The sequence below is a fragment of the Hippoglossus hippoglossus genome, chromosome 1 (assembly GCF_009819705.1).
Source record: "Hippoglossus hippoglossus isolate fHipHip1 chromosome 1, fHipHip1.pri, whole genome shotgun sequence".
Taxonomy (NCBI): Eukaryota; Metazoa; Chordata; class Actinopteri; order Pleuronectiformes; family Pleuronectidae; genus Hippoglossus; species Hippoglossus hippoglossus.
Window position 1 is genome coordinate 3110501 of NC_047151.1, and position 24776 is coordinate 3135276.

General features: G+C 41.8%; 1 protein-coding gene across 1 annotated transcript in view; it reads right to left on the reverse strand.

Moving 5' to 3' along the window:
* Positions 1-24575, reverse strand: part of sh3pxd2aa (SH3 and PX domains 2Aa) — a 107178-nt gene extending 82603 nt beyond the window's left edge. Inside the window, 2 exon segments of the mRNA XM_034592073.1 lie at positions 11994-12074; positions 23485-24575. Of these exon segments, the coding sequence (XP_034447964.1) occupies positions 11994-12074; positions 23485-23580 (177 nt within the window). The 5' untranslated portion in view covers positions 23581-24575.
* Positions 24576-24776: the final 201 nt, after the last annotated feature.

A 24776-nucleotide genomic window follows, 5' to 3' on the forward strand; every position in this document is an offset into this window, starting at 1 on the left:
GCTGCTCCCTCACTGCAAAGGACACCTAGCCACTCAACAAAATCACGACTGTTTGCTGTCCTGGCTAACACAAATGGTGGACCGAGCTCCCCATTGACATCAGGACAGCAGAAAGTCTACACATCTTACACCTTGGTTAAGAAGATGATGGTCTAATAACCATGCACTTATGTGAGTTGCTTTGAATAAAAGCGACAAATAAATGATATGTAATATAATATGTAATGTGGTAATTTGTTACAAACACCTCAGAGACTTCTGACGTAGCACCGGGCCGGCAGTACCTCTGGGGGTGGCTCTCATTGCATCGTATGACAGCCAGTGCATAGTCCTCAGATGTGTTGTGAGAGTTTATGTTGCATTCCCCGGACCACACTTTTCACACAAAGTTCGAGATCTTTTATGTTGAATAACAATTTTGTATCATCGTGAAATATATAGGTTATAGTAGCCTTTATACAATGCCAAAATGCTTTGTATACAATATAAAAAGTGAGTAATGTAGTAGAAAGTGTGGGTGTGATGGTGGGTATGACATGACGGTGTAACAGCGGTAGCCACTGCAGCACTATAGTAAATCACAGTGTAATTTGCTTGTTTACTTGGTGAAACTAGAGCTAAAAAAGACTGTTGATGTAGTTTTTAATTATGTACAGCTTCCACATACATACACATCTGCACATATGATCTTACAAAAGTGAAAGCTGAGTCAAGGGCAGCTTGACAAGCACAGTCAGTCTGTAGCTACGCAAAAATCACAGGATCATCTGCATACATGCTATTGTCCAAAAACTAATGCTGCCCCGTCTGCTTAACAAGCCCCAGCCTTTATCAATAGGACATGGCCACGCCGATGAAAATAAAAGAAACAATAGATGCAGTCGCTGCTGGTCAAGCTAGCTTCCAGAGTCAATATCCTGCTGCCACCACAAGAGGCCAGTAACTTACAAGATAAATGCAAACACATAGTGTTGCATTCTTTATGGGATCAAACAACATGAAGGATATCATTTTTTGTTGGTATTGCTAATACGAATGTCTATTTTTACCTTTAATTGGTCTAGCACTACTTGCTTTGCTTGTGCTGAGGGGCACGCCACTGAATTTATAATTGTAAAGCGTAAGCCAGTTTGCCAAATGTGTCAGTTGTGTTAGCACTGTGTTGGAACAAAACCTTGTCTGTGGAAGGAGAACCTTGGCAGGCAAATGCAGGGTTTTCAAAACACTGGAACAACCCATATCATTTGCTCTCTCCAACTCACAAGTTCAGCAGAGGTATCGGTGTTGAAGTTCAGACAACTGGATGCTTAACTCACACATACGGTCATTAAAAATACATTAATCAAAGAGATAAAAGAGCATAACCATACTGCAAACTGCAAACATACTGTGGGTAGAAGAGAATAATAATTGAGCAGGCATTTGCTTTTCAGCTCACATACGGAAAATGAATGGCATCAAGCCAGAGATGACTATTTTTAGTTCACAATAATTTCAGTTTTGAAGGCACGAGAAACATGAACAGGGCCACCAATCTTTTTATTCTGTGAACTTTGTGCCCAAAGTTTAACCTCTTCTCATATTTAATAGAAGCACTATCTAAACGTCCGGTGGCATTTTCAGGCCATTTACCTCCTCGAAAAACAGCTTTGCTTTCCCAAGCAGCTGCAACCTCAGTGTGAGGAAAAGAACAGTGTCAGCTTACACACTGCCGGCTTTAGTTTGGGTTTAGTAAGTAGGCCAGCCAACTTACAGTTCACTAGAAGGCAGAGAGGAAGGGCTCTCACCTGTGCCAGGGTTCAGGACTAACAGAGTAACGCAGGACCTAATTTAGCCACTGTGACGGCCTCAAGAGTTTCCATCCTGAAAGCCAGTACAAACCTTGGGTAATTTGGCCAAACCACAGGCTTTCCCAGATGGGGTGAATCAGTAGTGCCCTGCCTCTGTGTGTGTGTGTTTGTACTTCAATTTTTGTGAAGGCCAGTTAGGTGAAAAGTGAGGATATTTTGGCCAATTTCTGACACATCTTAAAAGAGCTGTTTACGGTTTAAATGTTCAAACTTCACCACTAGATGTAACTCAATTCTACACACTGAACCTTTAAGACTAGTTGTCAGGTTATGGGTTAGTTGTCAGGTTATGGGTTAGGGATAGGTTTAGGTTGTGTGAGAGAGAGAGAGAGAGAGAGAGAGAGAGAGAGAGTTAGTGATCAGTGCAGTGCAGTGCATTGCCTGGACCAGACTTTTCAGGGCGTGAAAGGGAAAAAAGAAGTGAGGTTTGGAACATGACCATGAGTGGGTTGACTGAAGTAAAGATGGCATGAAAGAGGACAGAAAATACCAGAAAACCAGAAAAACTTCAAATAAGCTGCTTTTCTGTCAAGTCGAGTTATTAAATGACAGAGAAACTGGAGCAAGGTTGAAGGTGTGTGTTAATTTTACATAATATGTCGTGAAGGTGAAAATACTTTTGTGGTGAGCTACTTCTCAAGAAAAGTATAGTAGAGTACAGAACAGTACTTGAGCACATACTCAATAAATGTAAGGGGACACTGTGACTTCCTGTGATGCCCCCAGGGAAGGAAATAAAGCTGAATTCAAAAGTTAATCCTGTCTCCTGCTTCAAATAGCAGTTTTGTTAACCAGCTAGCTAGCCTGTTAGCAATACATGTCTTAAAATCTCAACTTGAAAAGAGGGTCATTTGTCTGTGTAAATTATGTTTTTTTACTTTTTGGCTGCTGTATTGTCTAAATGCAATACTGCAACAGGAGGCCGAGCATCAGAGGTCCACTGTAGACTATATCTAAAAACGTGTTGTATCCATGGACCACATAAAAATACTAATGTAAAAGTATATAAAAAAAAAAAAACTAGAAATGCTAAATAAAGCTGTACGTGAACCAAAATGCCAGCAATCCTGCTACTCTGGTTGTGGAAATGTATTTCTTTGCATTTCACATCCTAGCTTTATCCTGTTTTGTTTTCAAATTGCATTGTTGGCTAGTTTGCAGTCACACACGTTTTGTGCTTCTTAATTTGGACAAAATCGGTTCTATAGGGTTCATCCTAGGGACCTAGGGGCATTCAGGAAATGTCTGGGGGCAACGGGGAGGGGTTCTGTTTAAGGCGCCTTTACACCAAAGATTCCCAATAAGATGAGAACTTGCAATCACTTGTAAAAGAATGTGGTATTCAATATTAAAACCTGCCATTTAACACAAATGTAACTAGCTTCGACAGTGTGTTGTTTCTGCCAATGGCCCTTCACTTCATTGTTTCTGTCAGCTTTCTGGAGTGCTGCTCCGTGCATGTCCCAGTATCATTTATACAAATTATAACATGGCTTTTACTGTGTCTTCTTGGAAAATAGATGCTCTCTTCCCTGGTATTCCCCATGGAGAAAATGATGAGGTCTACTACACATACTATATATAATAACTGTTAAGTGTGGTTTTATAGGTATGACTGCCTGCATACAATACAACTCTGCCAAATTCAACAGACTATATTCATAATGAATGTAAATAAACACATTTCTCCAAACACAATACATAAAACCAAACACTTGCCACCTGACAAGTTGAGCCACAGCAGCACCATCACCTCTATTCCAGCCGAGACAGGGGAGTAAACTTATCTCTGCAGTGTTGTTTCAAGGTTTTGTCCAGTCATTAACTTTAAAATGTTATTAAACATATATGAATTCAATTTACCAGGTTTAACTTGCTCAAAATAGCACAAAAAAGGCTATTCTCCATTCAAGAATTCACTTTAATGCTTCTGTCCTATTTAATGCCTAAAGTTCAGAATATGTTTTATATGTGACATATAGATGCATTATAAACATAGAGAAATATTTATTAGAATAATTACTAATTATAACCAGGTCCACGTCTAACTTGCATACAAGACATGTGTTTGTAAATAATGTAACACAGAATAACATACATCATAATAATAAGAATATTATTTGTAAAGTATAAATTATGATAAGAGGAATGATTAATAATAATCTTAATATTCAGGGATGAAGTTAGTCTTCATTTTATTTGATGGGGCGGTTAGGTACCTTGAAAAAAAGATAACTGGCTCTAAAAAGGGAGAGAACAACTGCTCTAGAGGCTAACTTTCTACATGTAAGTGGTACCATAATACGCTATAGGCATTTAATTTGAAGGTCTTTTATTTCCTTCAAAGCTTTTCTTGTGTCTGGACTGTACAATGTGATCTGACTGAAATGGAGAGGGAGAAAATTGGATCATCATATAACAGAACAACTGCCTGGATAACCAGGAGAAAATCCAGTAATGCATCTCAAATACACCGAAAAATGCATGTACTTGTACACAAATTCATACAGACACACACAAAAGAACTAAAAGCAAAGCATATGCACTTGACCCTGGGAACATCCAAGAAAACAGGCTCAGAGGAGACCAACGAGGGGACGGTGGTGACGGGGAGAGGGTGGGAAACAGGCAAGGTTTTCTCAAGAGAGACAGAATGGTGGGGAAGGGAGAGAGAGAGCTATGTGACCAGTGGGGGCGAGAGATACGCTGAGAAATTGTAGGGATGAGATATGAATGAAGTGCGTGTGGTGGTGGGGTAGATGTGATAAGTCTGGCATGTGGAGGGAAGCAAAACCAATAGGGAAGAGGCTGATGGAGGCTGCAGAAGGAGAGGTGATAGACACCTGGGTTTTGCACAGAATTCCAGTGGGAATTCTCACCTCTTATCTCTGCATGTCTCTATCTCAGATTTGCCTTTTGCTTTTTCTGTCTAGTTGGCATTAAATGCCTGTGTCCAAGGCATGCTGTTCACTTGATGTTTGCTCAATCACTATTCATTAACCTACAGCAGGAGAGGCGAGGCAGGACACTGAGTGGTCTGTGACTGGTCACTACCACCGATACTGTAGATAAGCAGAGGTAGTCTTTGTATTTCAGTCTTAAATTCTGCACTATCAGCTAGAAACCTTAGGGGAGGTTTGTTTTGACCTGTTTGGAATGCCAGATGGGTGGGGCTCAAGTCAATGGGCTTGAGATGAGTGGCACGAAGAAGCACTTCATATAAATCATCTTTCATAGACAATAATATGTAGGAAAACCAAAACCTTAAGGCTGCTATGTGTAGATTTTTCTTGAACGTTTAGGTTCAAGTTGACCACTAGTTAGACTATGGAGCAGTGTATTTATGAGTCAGCCTTGTTTCGTTTTGTATTGCGGACAGACACAAGGATACACACATATAGCTCGATTGGTTAGGCAAAAAAACTATATCAGTAATAATCGCAATATAATTATAATATATAATCAATAGCAAAATAACTAAAGTTAAATATATATTGATATGCTTGCATTGTCTGAGCACAGTTAGGAGTTATAACAGACACACTCTCAGATTTATAAATATGTTTTGTTGTTTATCAAGTGTTTCCCAATGTCTGCCCATAAAGAAGAGTTTGAAACCACAACTGACCAAAAATCTGTCTTTAAAGTTAAAAGAAATAATAATGTGATAATTATTGATAATGACTGATATGAACATTTTTATTTTGATATAATTTTTTTGTCACATCGTCAAGCCCAGTACACATTCCTGTCAGTCGCACGCTATTCCACTGGAGCAACGTAGTGTCAACAAACACAAGAACTGCAAGTTAACATGCATCAATGTCAGCAATCAATGATTTTGAAATATGTTAAATACATTGAACACATTTGCAAGAACTCAAGAATACACACAGTGTGTTTTGTTGTCTAACACTGTATTGTTGAAATATTTAATGTCTCAATATGCTTCAAATACATTTCTTGTTGAACCTGAATAATAATAATAATATGGTTGTTATTACTGTGCAACAAGGAAGCAAGGAGGAACTGATTTCATCAACCGACGTCAATGTGACATCTTTTCTATACACAGTTTTCTAGTGTTCAGGACATGTGAAATATTTCTCCTTTTCCTTGGTGTGTCCTTCCAGATCTGCAGATAAATAACTGCAGATTCACTTCATACAGTTTCCTATTCCTTTTTATCACATGCTGCTGATACCATCTGTCATTCAGCTATTCAGCAGTGCGAGCTCTGTGCACAAAAATAACCAAACATACAGAAAAGACAACCCTGGCCTCTCTCATCGAGATATACAGAAGGAATATAAAATAAATGCTGTGTGATTTATCAGATGAGGAATAAAGGTAGCGGCAGCTGAGCTAGATATGTAATGAAAAATAAAATAAAACCTTGAGCATCCTCTCTGTTTGAGGCTCAGTGTGAGGCAGAGCATCCGCAGATATCTCGAAGCACAAAGTCGAAGAGTTGAAATGTTTCTCTCCTCCCCATCTCGTTTGAGTGGAGGAGTCCTTGGGCTGAACACAAACACGAGGGCTGGCCAACCAAGCACAGAGAAAAAAACAAGACAGAGATGGAGAGAGTAGCAATAGCGTAAGTCTGTCCACTGTCACATACATCTCCAGATAACAGGCAGCAGTGCAAACACAGGACACAGACAGGGGGAGTGAGGAAAGGCTCACACACTCTACACTACATCTGTTCAATACACTGGATTTGATCACCACCCACTTAAAAATGCACTCAACTTTACAGAGTTCTTCCAAAAAGGACATGAAAATGCAGGGAGTAGGTTTGATAGACACTTTTTCATGAACTCCCAGAGCCTCTTCCTCAGCCATCATGCCTTTACATGCAAAAGGCTGCCAGCCATGGGAGGGCCTCTCATCTCCACCTCACCACAAACAAAACAAGACCAGAGAGGAACTCACTTAACACTGCAGTCAAAAACGAGTGATCCAGACCTGTCTGTGCAGCTCTGATATAAGGAGTTCAATCTCCGAACATGTAAAGTTCTTCTTTTTACGTTTCTTTCATGAGTGAACACTTCTGACTTTGTCCACTACCTACTCTACTTTTAGCTCTATTTGAGCTTCATCAACTTTTGAGGGAAATATCTGGGTCTTCAGCTGCTAAATGTGTCACTGTGTTTACTAGCCTGTGGTTAATCTGTCCGTCTGCAGTTTGGTGCTGCAAAGAGTCAGTTTATTAGAACCTTCTCATTGAATCTCCCTGCTGAAAACAGGCGGATGTGAGTGGACTTTCTTTGTAAATGAGCTCACAGATGCCAATTAAACTAAACTCAGTGAAAACACCAGAGGGGCTCTTTTTCTATTATTTCATGTCAAATCAGTACAGTTTCTTTGTCAGCCCTCCTTCATAGTCACCTTCCAGTCACACTGGTGTGTTTTTTCAAATGTCCCACATATGACTGTACTGTGCTCATTCATCCTAAATTTAGCTCACTCTACAAATCCCTTCAACATAGTTGTGGGAAACCCTGCACAACCCACCCACCAGCCATGAGTCCAGTGAGGACCTGGGGTCTTATTTATAAAACAGTGCATGGTATTCATACTAAAAGTGTACGTGTGCACAAAAGCCGTAAATGGCGTACGCAAAAGAAAATTCTGATTTATAAAACCGTGCGCACGCACACCTGAACGCAATGTTCACTTTATAAATCACAATCCACCTGGAAACATTCCTACGTGGATCTGCCTTCAAGTCCGCCCTCCACAAGCCCAGTTTCAACCATAAATGGTCAATGCAAAGCACATCATGAATATTAAATTATGCTGTTGACCAATGGGTTTCCACCGTGAGTCCTGACAGTTTGTTTTTATAAATCCCAACGTTTGCGTGAGAAGTGGTGTACGTATGTTTCAGGCCCCGTTTTGTGCATACGCAATGGTTATAAATGAGACCCCTGGCACGTGTGGTCCTGTCAAGTGCCCAATTGTATGTCACATGAACGGGTCCTGTGTAAGGCATGTAGGTGTCCTTCCTCTGCCTCTCCGCAGGGGCTAAAAAGTATGTTTCCCTCTCTTTTCACACGCCCATAAAAAATAAAGCAGTCCTTTATCCTCGACCTGAAACAATGGGCTCTCTCATTCAGTTGAGTTACAGTACATCCACAGAACACCTCAAGGACAGGGAGGCTGAGCTAGTGGCCTGGCTATTCAGCAATTTATCCTCGAGGATGGCATACCGATAATGCCTTGTGGTCTAGACATATGTTTCCATAAAACAGCCTACTTAGACAGTGACCTTCCTTTTAAGGGACCACAGCTACTGTATAATTTTCTGCACTGAATATAAGCGGCTGTTTGCCGGAAGCCTGCTGCTAGCATCCTCAGAAGCTACTTCCCAAAAAGTCTGAACATCGACCTTGAGACTGAGTCACTGAGCAAACCAGACTAATATCATCTTCTGCTTCTTCAAAGATACACTAATCACTGAAAATTTGATGTTTGAGAGATGTTTCATTAAAATCTCCCCAAAGGAAATATTCTGTTGCTGTAGGGAGACTCGTACAAGGGCAGACTCGTAAATAGGAAAGAGATGGTTTCTGAAAACCAACAAAAAACCCTCGTAAAAAGTGAGTCAGAGCATCTTCCGGGTAGTGACTGGACCCAAGGACACAGTGGGCACAATCACATGCTACTCGGAGGTACTTTAAACATGCTTCTAAAGGCTATTTTGAAATAAGTGACCCTGAGGAAACACAGTATCTTCCCCTTCTTCCATCTGCATCATTAGTTTTGTCAGCATCAACAGCCTGAATCTCAATCATGAACGCCACAAGTATTGCTGTCTTTCTCATTATCATCATCACTTTCAGAAATTTTATCTCTGTCCTCCTCTGCCTCGTTATCACCACCATCATCATTATCCCACTGTTACTCCTCACTGCTCCTCTCCTCCCCAGCCCTCAGACTGACCTGCTCCTCCAGCCTGTCCTGCTCTCCTCTCCTCTGATGAACTCTGGCAGCCTACTTCGGAGAGGAAGCGCTGTTTGACTCACTGGTCAGATTTGGCTGAGACAAAACCTACATCAGTGTACAGCAGCCGGGAAGAGCCAGTCACATCCTGACAAGGAAGATGAGCTGTTCGTAACTTGGACGAGCAAAAGAAATACCGGTGGGAGGAGGGAGCAGAAAATATGTGGGTTATGATATGGGTAACAGAAAATGCATGCAGTGTAATGAAGCGACAGTATACAATACAATATGTGTGTAGACGTTGCGGGTATGAGTGTCATGTGCGGGTATGTGCCTGTTTTTGTCCTGCACATCACCGGGGTAACTATGATCCAGCAGGGGAGCGAAATAAAGAACTAATGGAAGGTCCATGGCAAAGGATGGCAGAGAGAGTGGTGCTACTTTCTCCTAAAAGAAGTGGACAAAATGACAAAATGGCCCCCCGCAGAGCAATTTTGGCAACATTTTGAATTAATAAAGTAATTTTACTAGCTGTAAATGACACAGGAGGCCACTAAATAGTGCTAATATGGCCTTTATTATGTATACTTAAGAAAATTCTCAACACTGCTGTCTTCACACAGAAGGAAAGCATGTGTAAAGTTTTTAACTTAAAGGTTCAGTGTGTCAAATTTAGTCACACATCTAGTGGTGAAGTTGCATGTTGCATCTGAATACCCCTCACCTCACCCTCCCCTTCCAAACATAAAAGAGAACCTGTTGTAACCTTCAGGTGTCATAAAAACTCAAAAGGTGTTTAGTTTGTCCAGTCTGGGCTACTGTAAAAAACACGGCGGCCTCCGTAGAGAGGACCCTCTCCTGATGTAAATATAAAGTACTTAAGTATAAAGGGCTCATTCTAGAGTAAAGAAAACAACAATTCATACAATTTAGAGGAAAAACACGAGTGAAAACATCATTAGGATTATTTTATATTCAATTTATGCCAATAGATCCCTTTCACCTAAATCTTACACACTGGACCTTTAATACATAAGGACACAAATAGACGCTGAGTGGTCAGTGCTACATCCAGTACATCAAATGACTTCTTGTGTGCGTCTGACATCAAATGATGCAAGTTTCATTGTCTATTGACTTCTTCATCTGTGACTTCTATGTGTATGAAACCTCTTCTTCATCCTGAAATATTTGTATTCTTGCAGTTTTGCATGTGTTTCTTGTTAGAAACATCATCGCTCAATCACTGTAAATTTTCCAGAAATTTTGCAGCTGTACTCTCACATGGGCTCAGTTGGACTTTTCCGTGACATTTTACTAGGGGTTGGCAGGAAAATTTCCGGGGAAATATCGGAAGCAACTAACATTTGCAAATGCAGTGCATGTCTGAAAGCAGCTTAAGTCATTCAAAGCAACATCTGTGGCCTCTATCATCTTGGCACCAGGCTGGAACTAGGACCAGTGTGTTTCCAGGAAGACAGCTTGTTCTACTAGGACATAGTCTCCAGCAGCCTTTGCTCTTTGTCTCCAACAGTTTCCGAGCAGCCATCCATGTATCTCTCCCCGAGGGTTAGCAGGGCTGCTGAGAGCAGCAGGGTCTGTGCACCAGATAAATGTTTGGACAGGAGAGGCTCTAGGTTGCTCTGAAAACAATAGGATCAAACAGGACCATCAAAGGGATCTAGCGAGATCAAACCAGGCAGAGAACTTTACTATCAGTCCATATACCAGCAGAGATGGAGGATTAGTGAGTATTAGAAAGCTCATCCATCAGTATTGCCAGTGGAAGTTTTATTCACACAATGTTACAGTGCAAATGGAAACATCAAAGAACCAAGCAAAGTAAGCATTAGTGCTGACGTGTTAGCGGTGATATATTGCTGTATGCTTTAAAAAGGACATTTGGTAAATCCCAGAAATGTGTAGCAAGGGATTTTCACAATAGAACTCACTTAAAGGCAGCCTGGCCAAACTCTGCCAGACTTTGGTCATGCGAGAGCCACTTTCTTTGACAACTCAATAAAGCGCAGGCTGACTTGGGTGACCTTTTCCCCGCACCATCTAACAAAGCTAACAAAATCAATCTTGCCGCTCCTAAATGAGTGACGGACTGATTTTGTGCCAGGACATCCATGAACCATCTAGGGTGAGGGGCTGAATATCAGTGGGAAGACACCATTCCATGCTGCTCACCTCACCTGCCTCTGACTTGTCTAGAATGGGGGCACATTCAGCTATACTTCACTTGCATTTCACTATTTATATTCTACCTCTGTCTCCTACTCCACAATGGGAGTAATCAGTTGCAAGGGGGAGTGTATTTTCCACTTCACACTGCCCCACTGGTTATCAATGGAACCTTTCAGAAAGGACCTTTCCTCCACTGATTGAAACATCATTTCTTGCTGAACTACAGCACACTAGCGCTATTGAGAAGTGCCCCCTATGAGTCTCTCACTACAGCCTTTTCATATTTACTAGTGACCTGGAGACCTCTGGGGCAACATAAGGTATCAGCTTGCAGTGGGCTGAGGGTGCAAGGGGCATAAATGCATCCACACAAACATTCACTCTGTATGGAACAGCCAATCTGAGACACAGAGAAGGGTTTTCACTTCACCTCCCACTCCGTTCCAAAATAAATAAGTACAGAAACTTTAAACATGAGAGTAAAGCATCAGAGCCAAGTCAAGAAAGTAGAAATAGACTTCATTCATATAAGACTATAGTTAAAGGCTCTGGCCGTCAGAATAGCCAGCTCGGGAGAATCTATCTGTGGTCCACAGTAAAGCATGGTACATAAAATTGACTTCCATGAGATTTTTTTGCTTGTACTATAAAAAAGGCCTGTCAGCTCCCTGACGTTTTGAGGGCAAGGCAGAGAAGAGATGAGAGAGGAAGAAGGGGAAAGAATGAAAGAAGGGTGGAGATATAGACAGAGAGAGGAGTCTCTGCAAGGCTAAGGGATACAAACCATGCCTCCCCTGCTCCCCAACCAATTACTAACACACACATTGATTCATTGAGGCGACAAGGTGTGGACAACATGGGCAGAGACAAGGCGGCAATGAACAGTCGCAAGGCTTGCACATTAATCCATACAAAACAATGCTGCAAGTTCACAGGGTTGACGTTTTCAGATTACAGATTTCATTACAAACACTGCAGGGGACTCCATGAGTGATGGAAGATTACCTGTAGGTCAAAGAATTTGCTGTATCTTCTGTAGATGATATGGGAGGTGTTGTCAGAGTACGTGACATTGATGAGATATACCTGCCAAGAGAAAAAAAAGGAAAAGTTAAAAATAGCTTGTAACTTCTTATCTTATTATCTTTGTCAAGAGTCAAAGATATTCGATTTGCAATATAAGAATCAATGTTCACATTTGAGAGGGTGTTTAATACATGACAAACAATGAATTGATTACAGCCTGAGTCATTTTCTTTCAATCGACTTCAATTACTGTGCTAATCTTTTCAGCAATCGTCGATCCAATAAATAAGAATTGATTGTGATATTGTAGACATGTAGTTCTTCTTGTAACACAAAGCCCGAGGCAACAGGCTCACACAGCCCTAGACCAATTCCCTCAACAAGAACGTTCAGTGACACACAGTCATAAATATGTCAACGGTTGATACTTCAGGGGAAATGGTGACATCATCCTTCTTTTGTCAGCACCCTGACCTGCTGGCCTTTACCCTTGGCGGTAGCAATGCCGAAGCCCTGAGAAGCCTGATAACATTGAGATAGAGTCCATTTATCCGTCAAGAGGAGGTAAGTGATGCTGCCATCATCTCTAATCTAATGCAACATAGATAACCAAGGTAACAGATCCAGGGGCCAGGAAATTTTCATCAGGCACGTTAAGAGCAGGTGGGATCTCTCAACTGCTGATAGAGAGGTATTCATAAAAGCGCTCTGGATGTTGAATTATTTATGTGGATTAGTTGTTATATAACATTAGGCTACAAGCTTTTGAAGAGGACATTATGCAGAGCTGTTCATTCATTAGGTACACCTCTAGAAAACAAAATTTAATACAGCTTTTTAAAGCTTACACTATTCTCATATTCTGCCCCCCTCTTAGATGTAATTGTAAATGGGGGGGGGGGGGCTAAATATCAGACAACCCTCTCAATATATTCTGATTCACAAAACAACAAGTTCTAGCTATCAAAACAATTACATCTGTCATTGGCTTTCAAATCATCCCCTGTGAGTCTTTTCTGCAGTACATTGCCCATGTCTCCCAAAATATATATGACTGTTTAGCAAATAAAATAAAATAAATTATAACATTTTAATTGTATTGCACCAAATCATAACATATGTTATCTCAAGGCTCTTTAAGGTGAAGACCTTACAGTATAGTAGAGAAACCCAACAGTTCCTCATGAGAGAAAACAAAGGAAGAAACATCCAACATATCCGGACTTGTGTGGGCAGCCCTCTGCCTTGGCTGGTTGAGGTTAATAACAATAATTGGCAGAGGGAGTAACCATGTTCAACTTGAAGAGACTTCTTAGTTAAGGTTAAGGTTCTGAAAATCACATAAATAATGGGATCAATAGTTTTAAGTGTCCACACCTTTAGGAAAACACTTAAGTGTTCAGACATTTGAACAAACATCCAATGTTTGTCTGGTCAGGTCAGACTCATATTACCATAAGGTTAAATGAACTTAGATGAGTATCAACAAAAATAAATGTTGTATTAGACTCTACAGGTGCACCAAATTACCTGGTGACCCTGTTGGGCAGTTTTATTCTTCTCTGTGTTCCTTGCTGCGTTCATAATGACTTTTATTCTTCTCTGTGTTCCCTTGCTGCGGTCATCATAATGAATGACTTTTATATGGAATATAGAAAATAATCTTACAATATACTGACACAAATATATCTTTATCTACTATAATAACAGGTAATACAAAATATATTCATTGTGTTTCTGTATATTTTGTACCCACCAAGTGCTGAAAGGCTGTATGCATCTTGTGTATACTCAATGTAGAACTAATACAGCTGTTTTATTACCATTGTCACCCACCTAAGTGGCCCAGACACAGCACAAATTGGAATCCACTTAGCATCAAGCCGCTGTGAACACAGAAACGGTTGACTTTGCCTCATGTATAGCATTCAGATGAAATATAGGCAAATTTTTCCCCTGGCAAGCTATTCCCCATCCTTATTCAAACAGGCTCCAATCTTTCTGACTGATCTTTCACTTTCAATCCAACCCTCTGTACCTGCCAAGAGCCTCCACAGAAGAGCTTCTAGATGAATGAGGTCGAGTGAAAGACCCTGGCGCTGACGTAAGAAGGGAAGCAGCCTGAAACAACAGAGGTTCCACAACAAAGCCGAGGGTTAAAAGGCCTTGTTGCCGTTGCTGGAAGGGGCTCAGCTGCTGCTGGCAAGGGGCCACGACAGTATGCTCACTCCCAAGCAAACAGAGCTACTGGCATCCAGAAGTTGTAACTGTCACACTACATTGACAAACTTGTTCTTAGCACGGTGGGGTGGCACCACAGCCATTAGCTTTGGCATTTATTGCTGTGAAAATGTGCTCCCTGGGGCAGTGCCAAGTTACAACATCACAAAATTCAATGACTAGCAAACACGGCCACAGCCAGCAATATGTCTCTGATTGTCCTTGTGCCTTCTGTAGTATAACAAGGACTGGTTAGCATTTCAAAGAGCTCTATTCACTGCTCAATAATGAAGCAACTCGTAAAGACAACTGGATAGAAAGGTGAGTTAATTGACGGCGAAGGTGTCCTTACATCACATGGGGAATCAGGCTAGCTTTTAAAGGCTGTACTTGATTTCATTGGCACAAGTACTCAGAATATTGTCAAGACTAAATACATGCAAAACTAATCACATTTCCATTACCCTCAGACAAACTTTGTATTTTGTGTTAACCAACAAGTATTAGCATGCTAAATTAACATGGTGAGCACGGTAAACATTATATCTGTGAGCAAGTCAGTATGATGATTAAGCTCAAAGCTCTGCTGTGCTTGAGGACAGCCTCACAGGGCCCCTATAGCTGTAAAATATATTCTGCACTGCATTTCCTTGTGTGTATGCATACTGCTTCAGCCATAAGTGAGGAATTTACTCCACATCTACTATGTGGCTGTGAGCGTGTGTGCTCTGTAAATTAGTTTGACCTCAACAGACTGCCAGAGTATCGTCCTTCCATCATGCCTCTGGACCAATTAATTTGACCCTCGAGCTAATTCGTCCTGAGTTGAGGTGTAAGATAGAACCCAGTGGACTCAGTGAAAAGATCTAAACCCCCAGAACCATATGGGTATATGATGCCAACCACAGTGGAAAACATAACCAGTAACCATCTATCATCTGCCATTGCCCAAAATATCAAGCTTGAACCTAACGCCCCTGAGTTCCAGAAATAGCCTATTCAGTCAGCACAGACAGCAAATTATAGGAGCCTGGACTGCTGCCTCTCCAGATAAATCCAGCAGCAAACATCTTCTGATTTGCCAGTAATGGAATTTTACTATTTTGTTTTGCATACTGCATGGTAGCTGCTTTTCTCTAACTTCTCCATGAAGAATGGCACACACTCATGCAATGACTAAAATAAGGCAGCATGTTATGTTTGACTCAGAGCTCAAGTACATCCAGTCGTGAGTACTCAGTGCAGCCAAAATGCCCTCAATCAAGCTTTTGTGGGAAAAAAATTATGACTCACTAAAATGTCAGTGAGGAAGTTATCTGTCTGCCAATTATATAATAATATAATAAGATGGAATGGAAGATGAGACATTTTCACAGCGGCGGCAGAGAGAAACAGTTTTTTGCAAGTGAAACATCAACATTAAGAACAAGTCTCTGATTTAACTTCCTTGTTCGTGTGGGGATTTCTGCCCCACAGAAATCAAGATAAAGAATCGAACATTGTCTTGTGATTGCTGTAAGACATTATTGCACAGCAGGCATGTCTGGACAAATAAAGCACTGCTGCAATCCCAAAATGAAGGCTGAAATCTGGGTAAGGAGGCCACATAAAAGCTGCACTGCTTCACGCGGAGATCTGCATGATCTCTTGATTTCTAACACTCAGCTGTTAATAAACAAGGCAGCATTCGGAAACAGGAAGGTGTTCAAAGCTAAAATGGGTATCGAGGGATTAGGAAACAATGAGCAGGCTGAGCCATAAGTCACTGTAGATGACCATAAAGGGCCTGATATGGCTTTGTTTGAACAGATGTGCTGCTGTCTCCATGCATATAGCAACTGCAACTGAATGAAAGCAGCTCCTTTAATGAACACTATAAATCAATATCATTCAGAGACAATCTCTAATTCAATGAAAAGACAAAGTGTCTTTGATCACAGATTAGTCAATACTCCATGTCTGAGATGTCATCATTCCTTTCAAAGGAGTTTAAAATTTGATTCATAAACAGGGAAAATACAAATGACGGGGAATAAAACTTGATAACTCAAAGAAGGCTTTGGGGACTTCAGTGTCCCAAATAGCAAGAAAAGAACATGTACATCTTTTATTCCCACTGAGGAAGTGAGACTTGAAAACAAAAGTTTTATTCATGCTCAGAGGCAAAGACAGAAAAATGAATTCTTGTGACGGAACAAATTGGACCTCTGATTATTTCACCGTGTTCGTCTGAAAGGGCTATGAATATGCATGTCAAGTTTACTTTATATTTCCCCTCTGCCTCTCCTGAAGTAATTGTTTCTCCAATAACATGAACACAAACACAGTTCAGTAACTATAGGAGAAAGTATTGATAGCAAAGGAATAAAGGAAATAACTTACAGTTTCGAAGGAAAGCCAGGACCCAGTCTCAAGAGGAGAAGGCAAAAGAGTGAAGTGCTTGGTGGGGCAGAGAATGTGGGCCTAGCCACTAAATGCAGTGAACCCCGCCTAAACTACTATATTTAAAGTAACATATAAAACAGACACCCATCTTACTTTTAGACCATGAAAGCACAAATGAGCTGACTAAAAGTTAGGTTGGAAAAATTCTTGTTGAATGGGAATAAAGTCCTTCCACATTGAACCATAGCTGGCCTGCATACTCATAGTCTAATGGTCTAATGCACTCAGTTAGTCTATACATTTAACCAGAGAGGTTAACAAATGACAAGAAAGTTTGGCAAATTCTTCTGAGCTGTTTCTCAGAAAGCCAACAAAAAGGCACAAGAGGGAAATAAACTGTTGGACAATTCCATTTGAAGTGAGTCTCATGAAATCGCCGGAAGACAGAGTTTCTGGATCAACAAGACAGCCAAAACAGTGCCCTTTTTGAATCACACACCAAGCCGACGCCTCAGTTTCCTTAACCGTGGTCAAAGACCACTCAGCCTTCTGTTCCTCTGTGGTGGGCACAGGAAGTGATAAGGGGTGCTAAGGAAAAGTGTACATTCAGCAGGCACATTCTTTGCACCTTTGGTGTCATCTTGAAACTATTTCAGCTTGTACAGCGCGAGGAGAACAATCCTGAAGTAATTCTGTATCAGATCCAAGCAAAGTAAAAAGTCGGACAAGGTCATGTACTCATGGAAAAAACTTCAACTACAACAAACACTGCTTCAACTGTGTTTTTTTGTGGGATGGACTCCAGTCAACTGTGTTTTAAAAGACTTAAAAGGCTTGAATATGGCACTTATATATGTGAATTTCAAATCAAGAAGAAACAATTAACAGACCTCCAAAGCTGTGCCCATAAAATATGCCACACCAAGACATATTTCATCAGCACAACAGTGGTCATAAGTTTCAATTAAATAACTGTGACTTCATAGTCATACAATATAGCATATGTTATGCCCCTCATAGATGTTGAAGCAACTAATTGTAAGTCGCTATGGATAAAAGCGTCCGACAATTGACATGTAATGTAATGTAATCATTCAAGACAAGTCCATATAAAGTGTTACGGCTGCTAAAAGAAGCCTCAAGTAAAGTCTCATCACCTTGAGGGTAATGTCACGTCCATGTCACGAATCTTCAAATATAAGACATTCCAACAGTTTACTTTCAAGGCTTTCAAGTCTTTCACAAAGCTGAGAACACATTCCTTACCTCGCCTCACTTTATCAAGTTTATATGGGGAATTTGTAGGGAACAGTTACCTATTTACACACCCAGCAGGCATGAAACAACACTGACATTCATTTGGAGTGTTTTTTCCTTTTCTTCCTGGTAAGTCCAATATCCACCCTGCTTTTAGTGCTCTTTTTGGTCTCCACCAATCCCTAAGGGAAATATCAGGAATTTAACCTTCTTAATACTCAACTATGTTCACCAGCTAGCTGCTAACTTTGTCTGTCAGCTGTTTGCTGCCGAGCAGATGGCACATAGTGATTTTAATAGACCCTATTGCAGGAAAACAGTACAGGGTAGAGAGGTGAGAGTGAACCACAAAAGAAACACAGAAGAGCCGAGGGCAAATGCAGAGTTGGGTGGTCATACTACATCAGTGGTGTATCCCTTCAAGTTGAAGTGAAGGAGAAATATTCTTTATATGATTTACTGTACATTTTGGTTAATATATGATATTATTATTATTACCCAGTGTTTCCCATTAAGTGTCTAGACTGTGGCTTTCTACCATATTCTAATACATGCCTGGACAGGTGCACCTGCGCTACTGCCACAAAGGGAATAATTTCTATTGAAAAGTAACAGTAAGTAGATCAAATATTTCAAACAAATCATGCTTGAGTACATCAGTGGAGAAAGAATATATTTTCATGCTAATCAAGCCAGTCGGATTCTAATAACTTTTTCGCCAATTTCCCTGACTATCGAGTTATCTCACAAAAACTGCTGCAAGCAAGACAACGCCACCTCTTTCTTGCTATCATTCCTCTCTTCTGTCCCCTTTGCTCCACAGTCTTTCATCCTCTTACACAAAAGCACATGTCAGAGCAGACTGACACGGCACAACAACACATAGAGGGATGCTGGAAACGTCATTTTTACATGAAATCAACACCAGAGCCAGCACTGTCAAGGCCACACATGATGCCCACACATGTTCTGTCTCTCAACAGAGCATCAGCATTTCTGGGTGATGTAATCAGAACTCAAGCTGTTGAGAAAGATCACCAGGGTGCTGGAGGCAATGTTCGATCACCACATTATGTGATGTTTCCCTGAATCAAGACAGAAGAGGAGACAGGAGACGTCTTGCTATTGGAATAGAGCTTTTTGTAATGCATTTAAAACTTCTGCGAGAGACGAATAAAATGTTCAGAAATCACAGACAACATCTGCCATTGAACACATGAACAACCCCCAGTGTGAATCCGAGGTCCCACTAATAACAGTGCGAGAATGACAACATCCTGCGCTTTTGTCAACAACCTGTGCCGGGACATGCAGCCCAGAATACACTGTCAGTATCAGTCTGAGGGTTAGGGCTCAGCAAACATTGCATCAAGCACATCGACTTTACTAAGCCCCTGACTCCACCTCGTCCTTTTCTCTTTCTCACACACTCATCCCTTGAGCACTTTCAGCTAGTCTTAATACTCTACCAAACAATGGCCACACCAAAACAAGTCACCTTTTTAAAAAATGTCGACCACCAGCAGCATGCCTCTTGCCAGTTAGGGGTGAGCATCTGAAAACAGGGACCCTTCACACCGAGATATCACTCTTTGTTTGATAGGCCAATAAATATTTGAGTGGGCAACAGCTCTCTGAAGAGATGTTTATGGTTCCAAATAACAACACCGTCTTCCAGTCTGGGCCTTTGCGCAGCACAGGAGTCTCTAGAAAATGAAATGTTAGGGGACTGGGACTTGTCGGGGAAACAGAAGCTTATAGTAAACATGGCCGAAAGCACAACCTTGCTTTCTCTTTTATCACCTCCCCTGCAAACACACGTACACAACTGTCCACAGGAGGAGAACGTGTGTGTGTGTGTGTACGTGTGTTGATGGTAGGTGTTTGCGACCCAGCGATCCAGCTTACCCCACGGTCCGACAAGCACTTCCCTTTGACAAAGCCCCAAGCCTCAACCCCCCCTTCTCTCACAGGATAAGCATTTCCAGCTGGTTTCACAAACATTACAAATGAGATTCAATGGGTGCCACAGATTGTCTTTCTCTCGTTTTTTCTACTCCCCTCCCTCTCTCCCTCTCTCTTTCCCTCCTTTTCCTTTTCACAGTGGCTCGCCTTGTCTCCAGAGACGGGGTAGCTCGGGAAACTAGGCCACAGACCGGCCCGTTGAGACAGAGGAGTCTAAAGCAGGGCACAGCTATGCTCAGATCAACCCTGTCAACTTTAACTTTACACATAGTTGGGAAGCAATAAAACAGGTGTAATGTGTCATATTTGCAAATTAAACAGCTTGCCTTAAATTAAAATAGAATGCTCATTAGGTCATTTGCATGTGTTATATTGTTAATTATGTTATAATGTATAAATAAAATGAGTTGTGTTACATTAAATTTACATTAAAAATGATGAGAGCTCAACAGGCTGTATCTGCAGGGCTTGGGAATTGTGGTATAACGGGTTTGTTTTTCTATATTGTGATACGAGACAGTGGTTTCAGAATCTTTACACCCTGCAGAAAGCTTGGCTACTACTCAACAAGTCTACCTAAGGAGTTAAACTGAGTTGGGCAGCTCCTGACAAACTACACTATGGAAACAATAAGTCTGAGTTGATAATAGTATACATTAGTAATAGCAGACTTTATCTATTTTATAATTTTAGTCTGATATGTACAATTATTTGTTCTCAAGGTGTGTATTTTAGTTTGACATTTTAAGTATTTTCCTTGTTGAGAGTGAATTTGACTGAATTAATTAATTGTGTTATTTATTTGATTATTTAAATGAGATAATCTTTTATTTCTCCAGCAAAGGGGAAATTTGCAAAATACGTATTAAAAGTAGTTGCAGAGAATAAATACCCAAGATGAGCCCAATGGTTTATTTCCACTGTGGTCCATCACATTTAACAAAGATCATGACAACAACAACATGGGAGTGAGTCTCGTGTCTGTGCATGAAATATGAACCTTGAGACAAGCAGTGATTAGCTTTTTATGCGAATTAGCATAAAACTGGAAGCAGAGGGAAACTGAGCCTGGCTCTGCCAAAAAACCTTTTCAAGTTTTAAATTCACAGTTTGACATTTTACACATTTCTTTTCGGGTTAAGCAAAAAATATATAAGTAAGTGTATTTTTCTAACTATCATCTTTGGTTCACCGAGAAGGTTCCACAAGGCCAGAGCCATCTCAAATCATATATTTAGCTTTAATTTGAATACATTAATCTGTTTGGTAATATGCATCACTGAAGCACAATATTAACTGCAATGTCTTCAGGCATGACTTGCATCGTCACCTTATCTTACCAACATCTTGTTTTAAGAACCTTTGTATTTCTTTTGTAGTCGTTCTTACATGATGGAGCATAAATTAGTTTGTGTTTAATCAATTATACACAAATTCACTGGAACACAGCAAACCTGGGGGCAGCTATGGATGCCAGTATGGGAGTACTGGTTTCAAGAGCTCTAGGCAAACTATAATTAAGCTGCCATGTTGAGTCTGCTGAGTGCACTGTACTTGATGAATACTTGAAGGAACAATGCACAAAGAGTGACAGGAACGAAGGAGGGGGTGTCAATAGGGACCCTTGGCTCATTTTTGCCCCAGGCCCTTTACAGTGATGCTTCGACAGGGACAGAGTTTAGGGATCAGTTTCACCCCTTGCTATGCATTCATAGTAAAATGCAGTGCTTGTGTGTTAGTGATGTGATGCACTACATCAAATCCCCATGTTGTTCTAGAAACGACAAGAAAAATTACTACATGTCTAGAATTCATAACATATTTTCATTTCTGTAAAGCAGGTACAGTATGTCTGATATATGGTAACACATGGCAGGAGCCCCGTGAATCCTCCCTTTCAAACGACAAGTGTGCTAATTGTGCTAAGATATCATTAGACCCGAGGGTCTGCAGGACTGTAATTACATATGAACAAGATCATGTTCTTTTCATGATGGTCATTTATTATGACTTGTTTATGAGCTGGAAATAGGATCTGAACTGTGGCCAAGAAGTGCAGAGGCCCAACACAGGCTCTAATAACAAGTGGGGTATTGATAAGGCCACAGGGTGCAAGGATCAGGAAGGTAACAGTAATCACTGAAGCCTGTTGTCAGTGTGGAAAGCAGTGACCTAGATTATTTTTAAATAATCAACAACACAACTTAAAAATCCACTAGGATAAAGTCTAACACTTTCCAAGATTATTCTGCCAAATGTCTCCAAAGTCTGGAATGAACTTTAAACCTCTTATAAATTCTAGGCCATGGATGAGAGGTCCTTCATGAGCTAATCTACATCTCAACGTGCACGAGTCCATAACAACCAGGAAACCTCTGCCTGCTGATGAAGATCATATTATATGTTATCAAAAGGTCCAGAACAGCCATTAAATTGACCTTTTAAGATTATTTAGTCAACTGGACTGGGTGCAGAAGTATTTTGTGAAGTTTGAGGATCCAGTGATCATTTCACAGACAGGGTGATCTCCATTGTAGACGTGAGAATGGATCAGACCTGGTGACTTTACATTTCTGTCTATAATATATGATTTGATTGATTGTTTCATCATTTACGTGTCACGTCCACAGAAGTGCCCACACCTCATGGGTTTCAAGTTGCAGCAGTAGTTATAATACAGCTCGGACTTACACGTAAATCAAATCTGCGACAACAAAACTTCCTTTACTGAGCACAACTTAAGTCTTTCATAATCATCCAACCAAAAATAAACCAGCACACATTTTCCCAAATAGAACACCCTTTGTGTCCTGATACACAGGACAGTAAAACAAAAAGAACCTCATTCTGTCTGTGTTTGCCATTAAACCTGCCAGTCCTCCAGGGATTATGGCCATGTTCCTGGACTGTGCACATAAGGATCTTTGTCTTTGTCTAAATGAAGGTTCTTCATTGAAGCTATTCTTGATGAGACTATAAGCTACATAAATAAAATCATGCATGTACGTGATTTCCTATCAGGGGACTAACATGGATCCCATGCCATGCGTTATATACACTGTCCTCTTATTGCTCTACGAATGAAATCCTCTACTATGAGAATCGTTTTGAGGCTAAAAATGAGTGGAAGTTCTGCTCGCACCTTGCAATTCAATGAGAGAGGCAGGTGAGCTTGCACTGTCTGAAGCTGATCATGAATATAATTAAGTCCTCAGTTATTTACCTGGTGACCACCAACAGCACATGGAAGCATTAAAGCAGGGCTCCAACATGAAGACTGTGTGGAAGGAAGTCATGTTCAACATGATCACCTGCAGCCCCAGGTTACAGTGCTGGACACATCCAGGCTGCTCACTGACAGCAGCACTGACAGCTCACCTCCATGTCTGTAAGACAGTGCGGTGGCTGAGTCCTGACCACAGACTGTATAGAAAGGGTCCTAACACTGAGACTAGCTTGGTAGTGGTCCTGCTGTCAGCTGAACTGCCTTTATTGGACTAAATGCGGCGCTGAGGAGACACGCTGAGACTGGGAAAAGGCCGGAGGGACACAGACACAACGCGGACATGGGACGAGCTGTGCGGCGGTGGTGAGGGGAGGGGGGGGTAAAGGTGACACAGATGAGGCAGTGCAGGCAACTCACGTAGTGTTTGGACGGATTGCGCCTCTTCTCCACGTCCACGACTTTCACGTCCAGTACAGTCCGGAACTGCATCTTGACCCTGCAGAGGCTCTGCATGGGGAGGCGGCGGGCGGGGAGCGGAGGGAGCCGGGCGGGCTGGCGGGCAGCTGCGGCGGCTCCAGACGCGCGGATCCTCCTCGTATCACGGCAGAGAAATCACAACATTCATCGCTGTGTCATCGAGCAGTTCAGTCTGTGGGCTCCACTCGAGGAGAGCCGGCGATTATCGCCCCCCCCCCCCCCCACCACCACCACCACCACAACAACCACCAGCCCGCCACCTCCTCCTCTTCCTCCCGGTCGACGAGCGTCGATCGAATCAGAAACTTGTCGATAGTCCACTTAGAGCCGCGCGCTGCTCGCCCTCGGTTGGAATGGGCGCAGACGGATATCTCCAGCGATTAGCCCCCCCCCACATACACACACACACACTCACACACTCACACTCACACACTCACACAGACAGGCTGGCCGGCGCTGATCGAGGTGGTTACCTTTAAGAAACGGAAAGTGAGGCGCGCTCCTTTGTGTCTGCCGCGGTGTCCGCAGACAGGATCCGCATCCCACCTGGAGGAGACAGGGTGGACGCAGCGTTAGCACCGGCACATGCAGCCCAGCGGCCCCCGGCTCCAGCAGCCCGCAGTGAATTTAGGGAACTGAGTGGGATGGGCTTCACTCACGTCCTCAGCTCCTTGGAATAACGGCACTGAGAAATCATCAGCATGTAGCTTTGCCTTCCCGTGACACGACTGAACCGCTGATAAACAGTATGCGGCAGTGGCTCGACTCTTTCCCCATAACTTTGAGAGGGTATGAAACAATGCGTCTGAAACATCTGGCCCCGCTGTGAGAAGGTGGATGTGTTTCAGTGTGGTGAGCTGTGGCTTACAGGGTGCTCTTACACACACTGTGAGCTGTCATTATAATAACCAGGTAGATGACAGGCTCCAGCCTCTGAGTCACGAGCCGCTTTCTGGCCGGAGACACGAGCGGCTGGAACTATGGATACAGATGTTCCGCCGGCGACCAATCAGCAGCAGGCTGCTCCACATGAAAGAGCCAATTAGCGACCAAACACTGCCCCCGTGCGCACAACACGAGCACGCTGCTGAAGACAGAGGCTGCAATTTATACTTGTCTTTTTTTTATTTTTTTTATTAAGTTCATAAATAAATGAAAATAAAAATGCGTGAATCAGTGAAAGATTTTTAACAGAGCATCATCACCAGGACCAGCTCAAGTCAATTTGATTT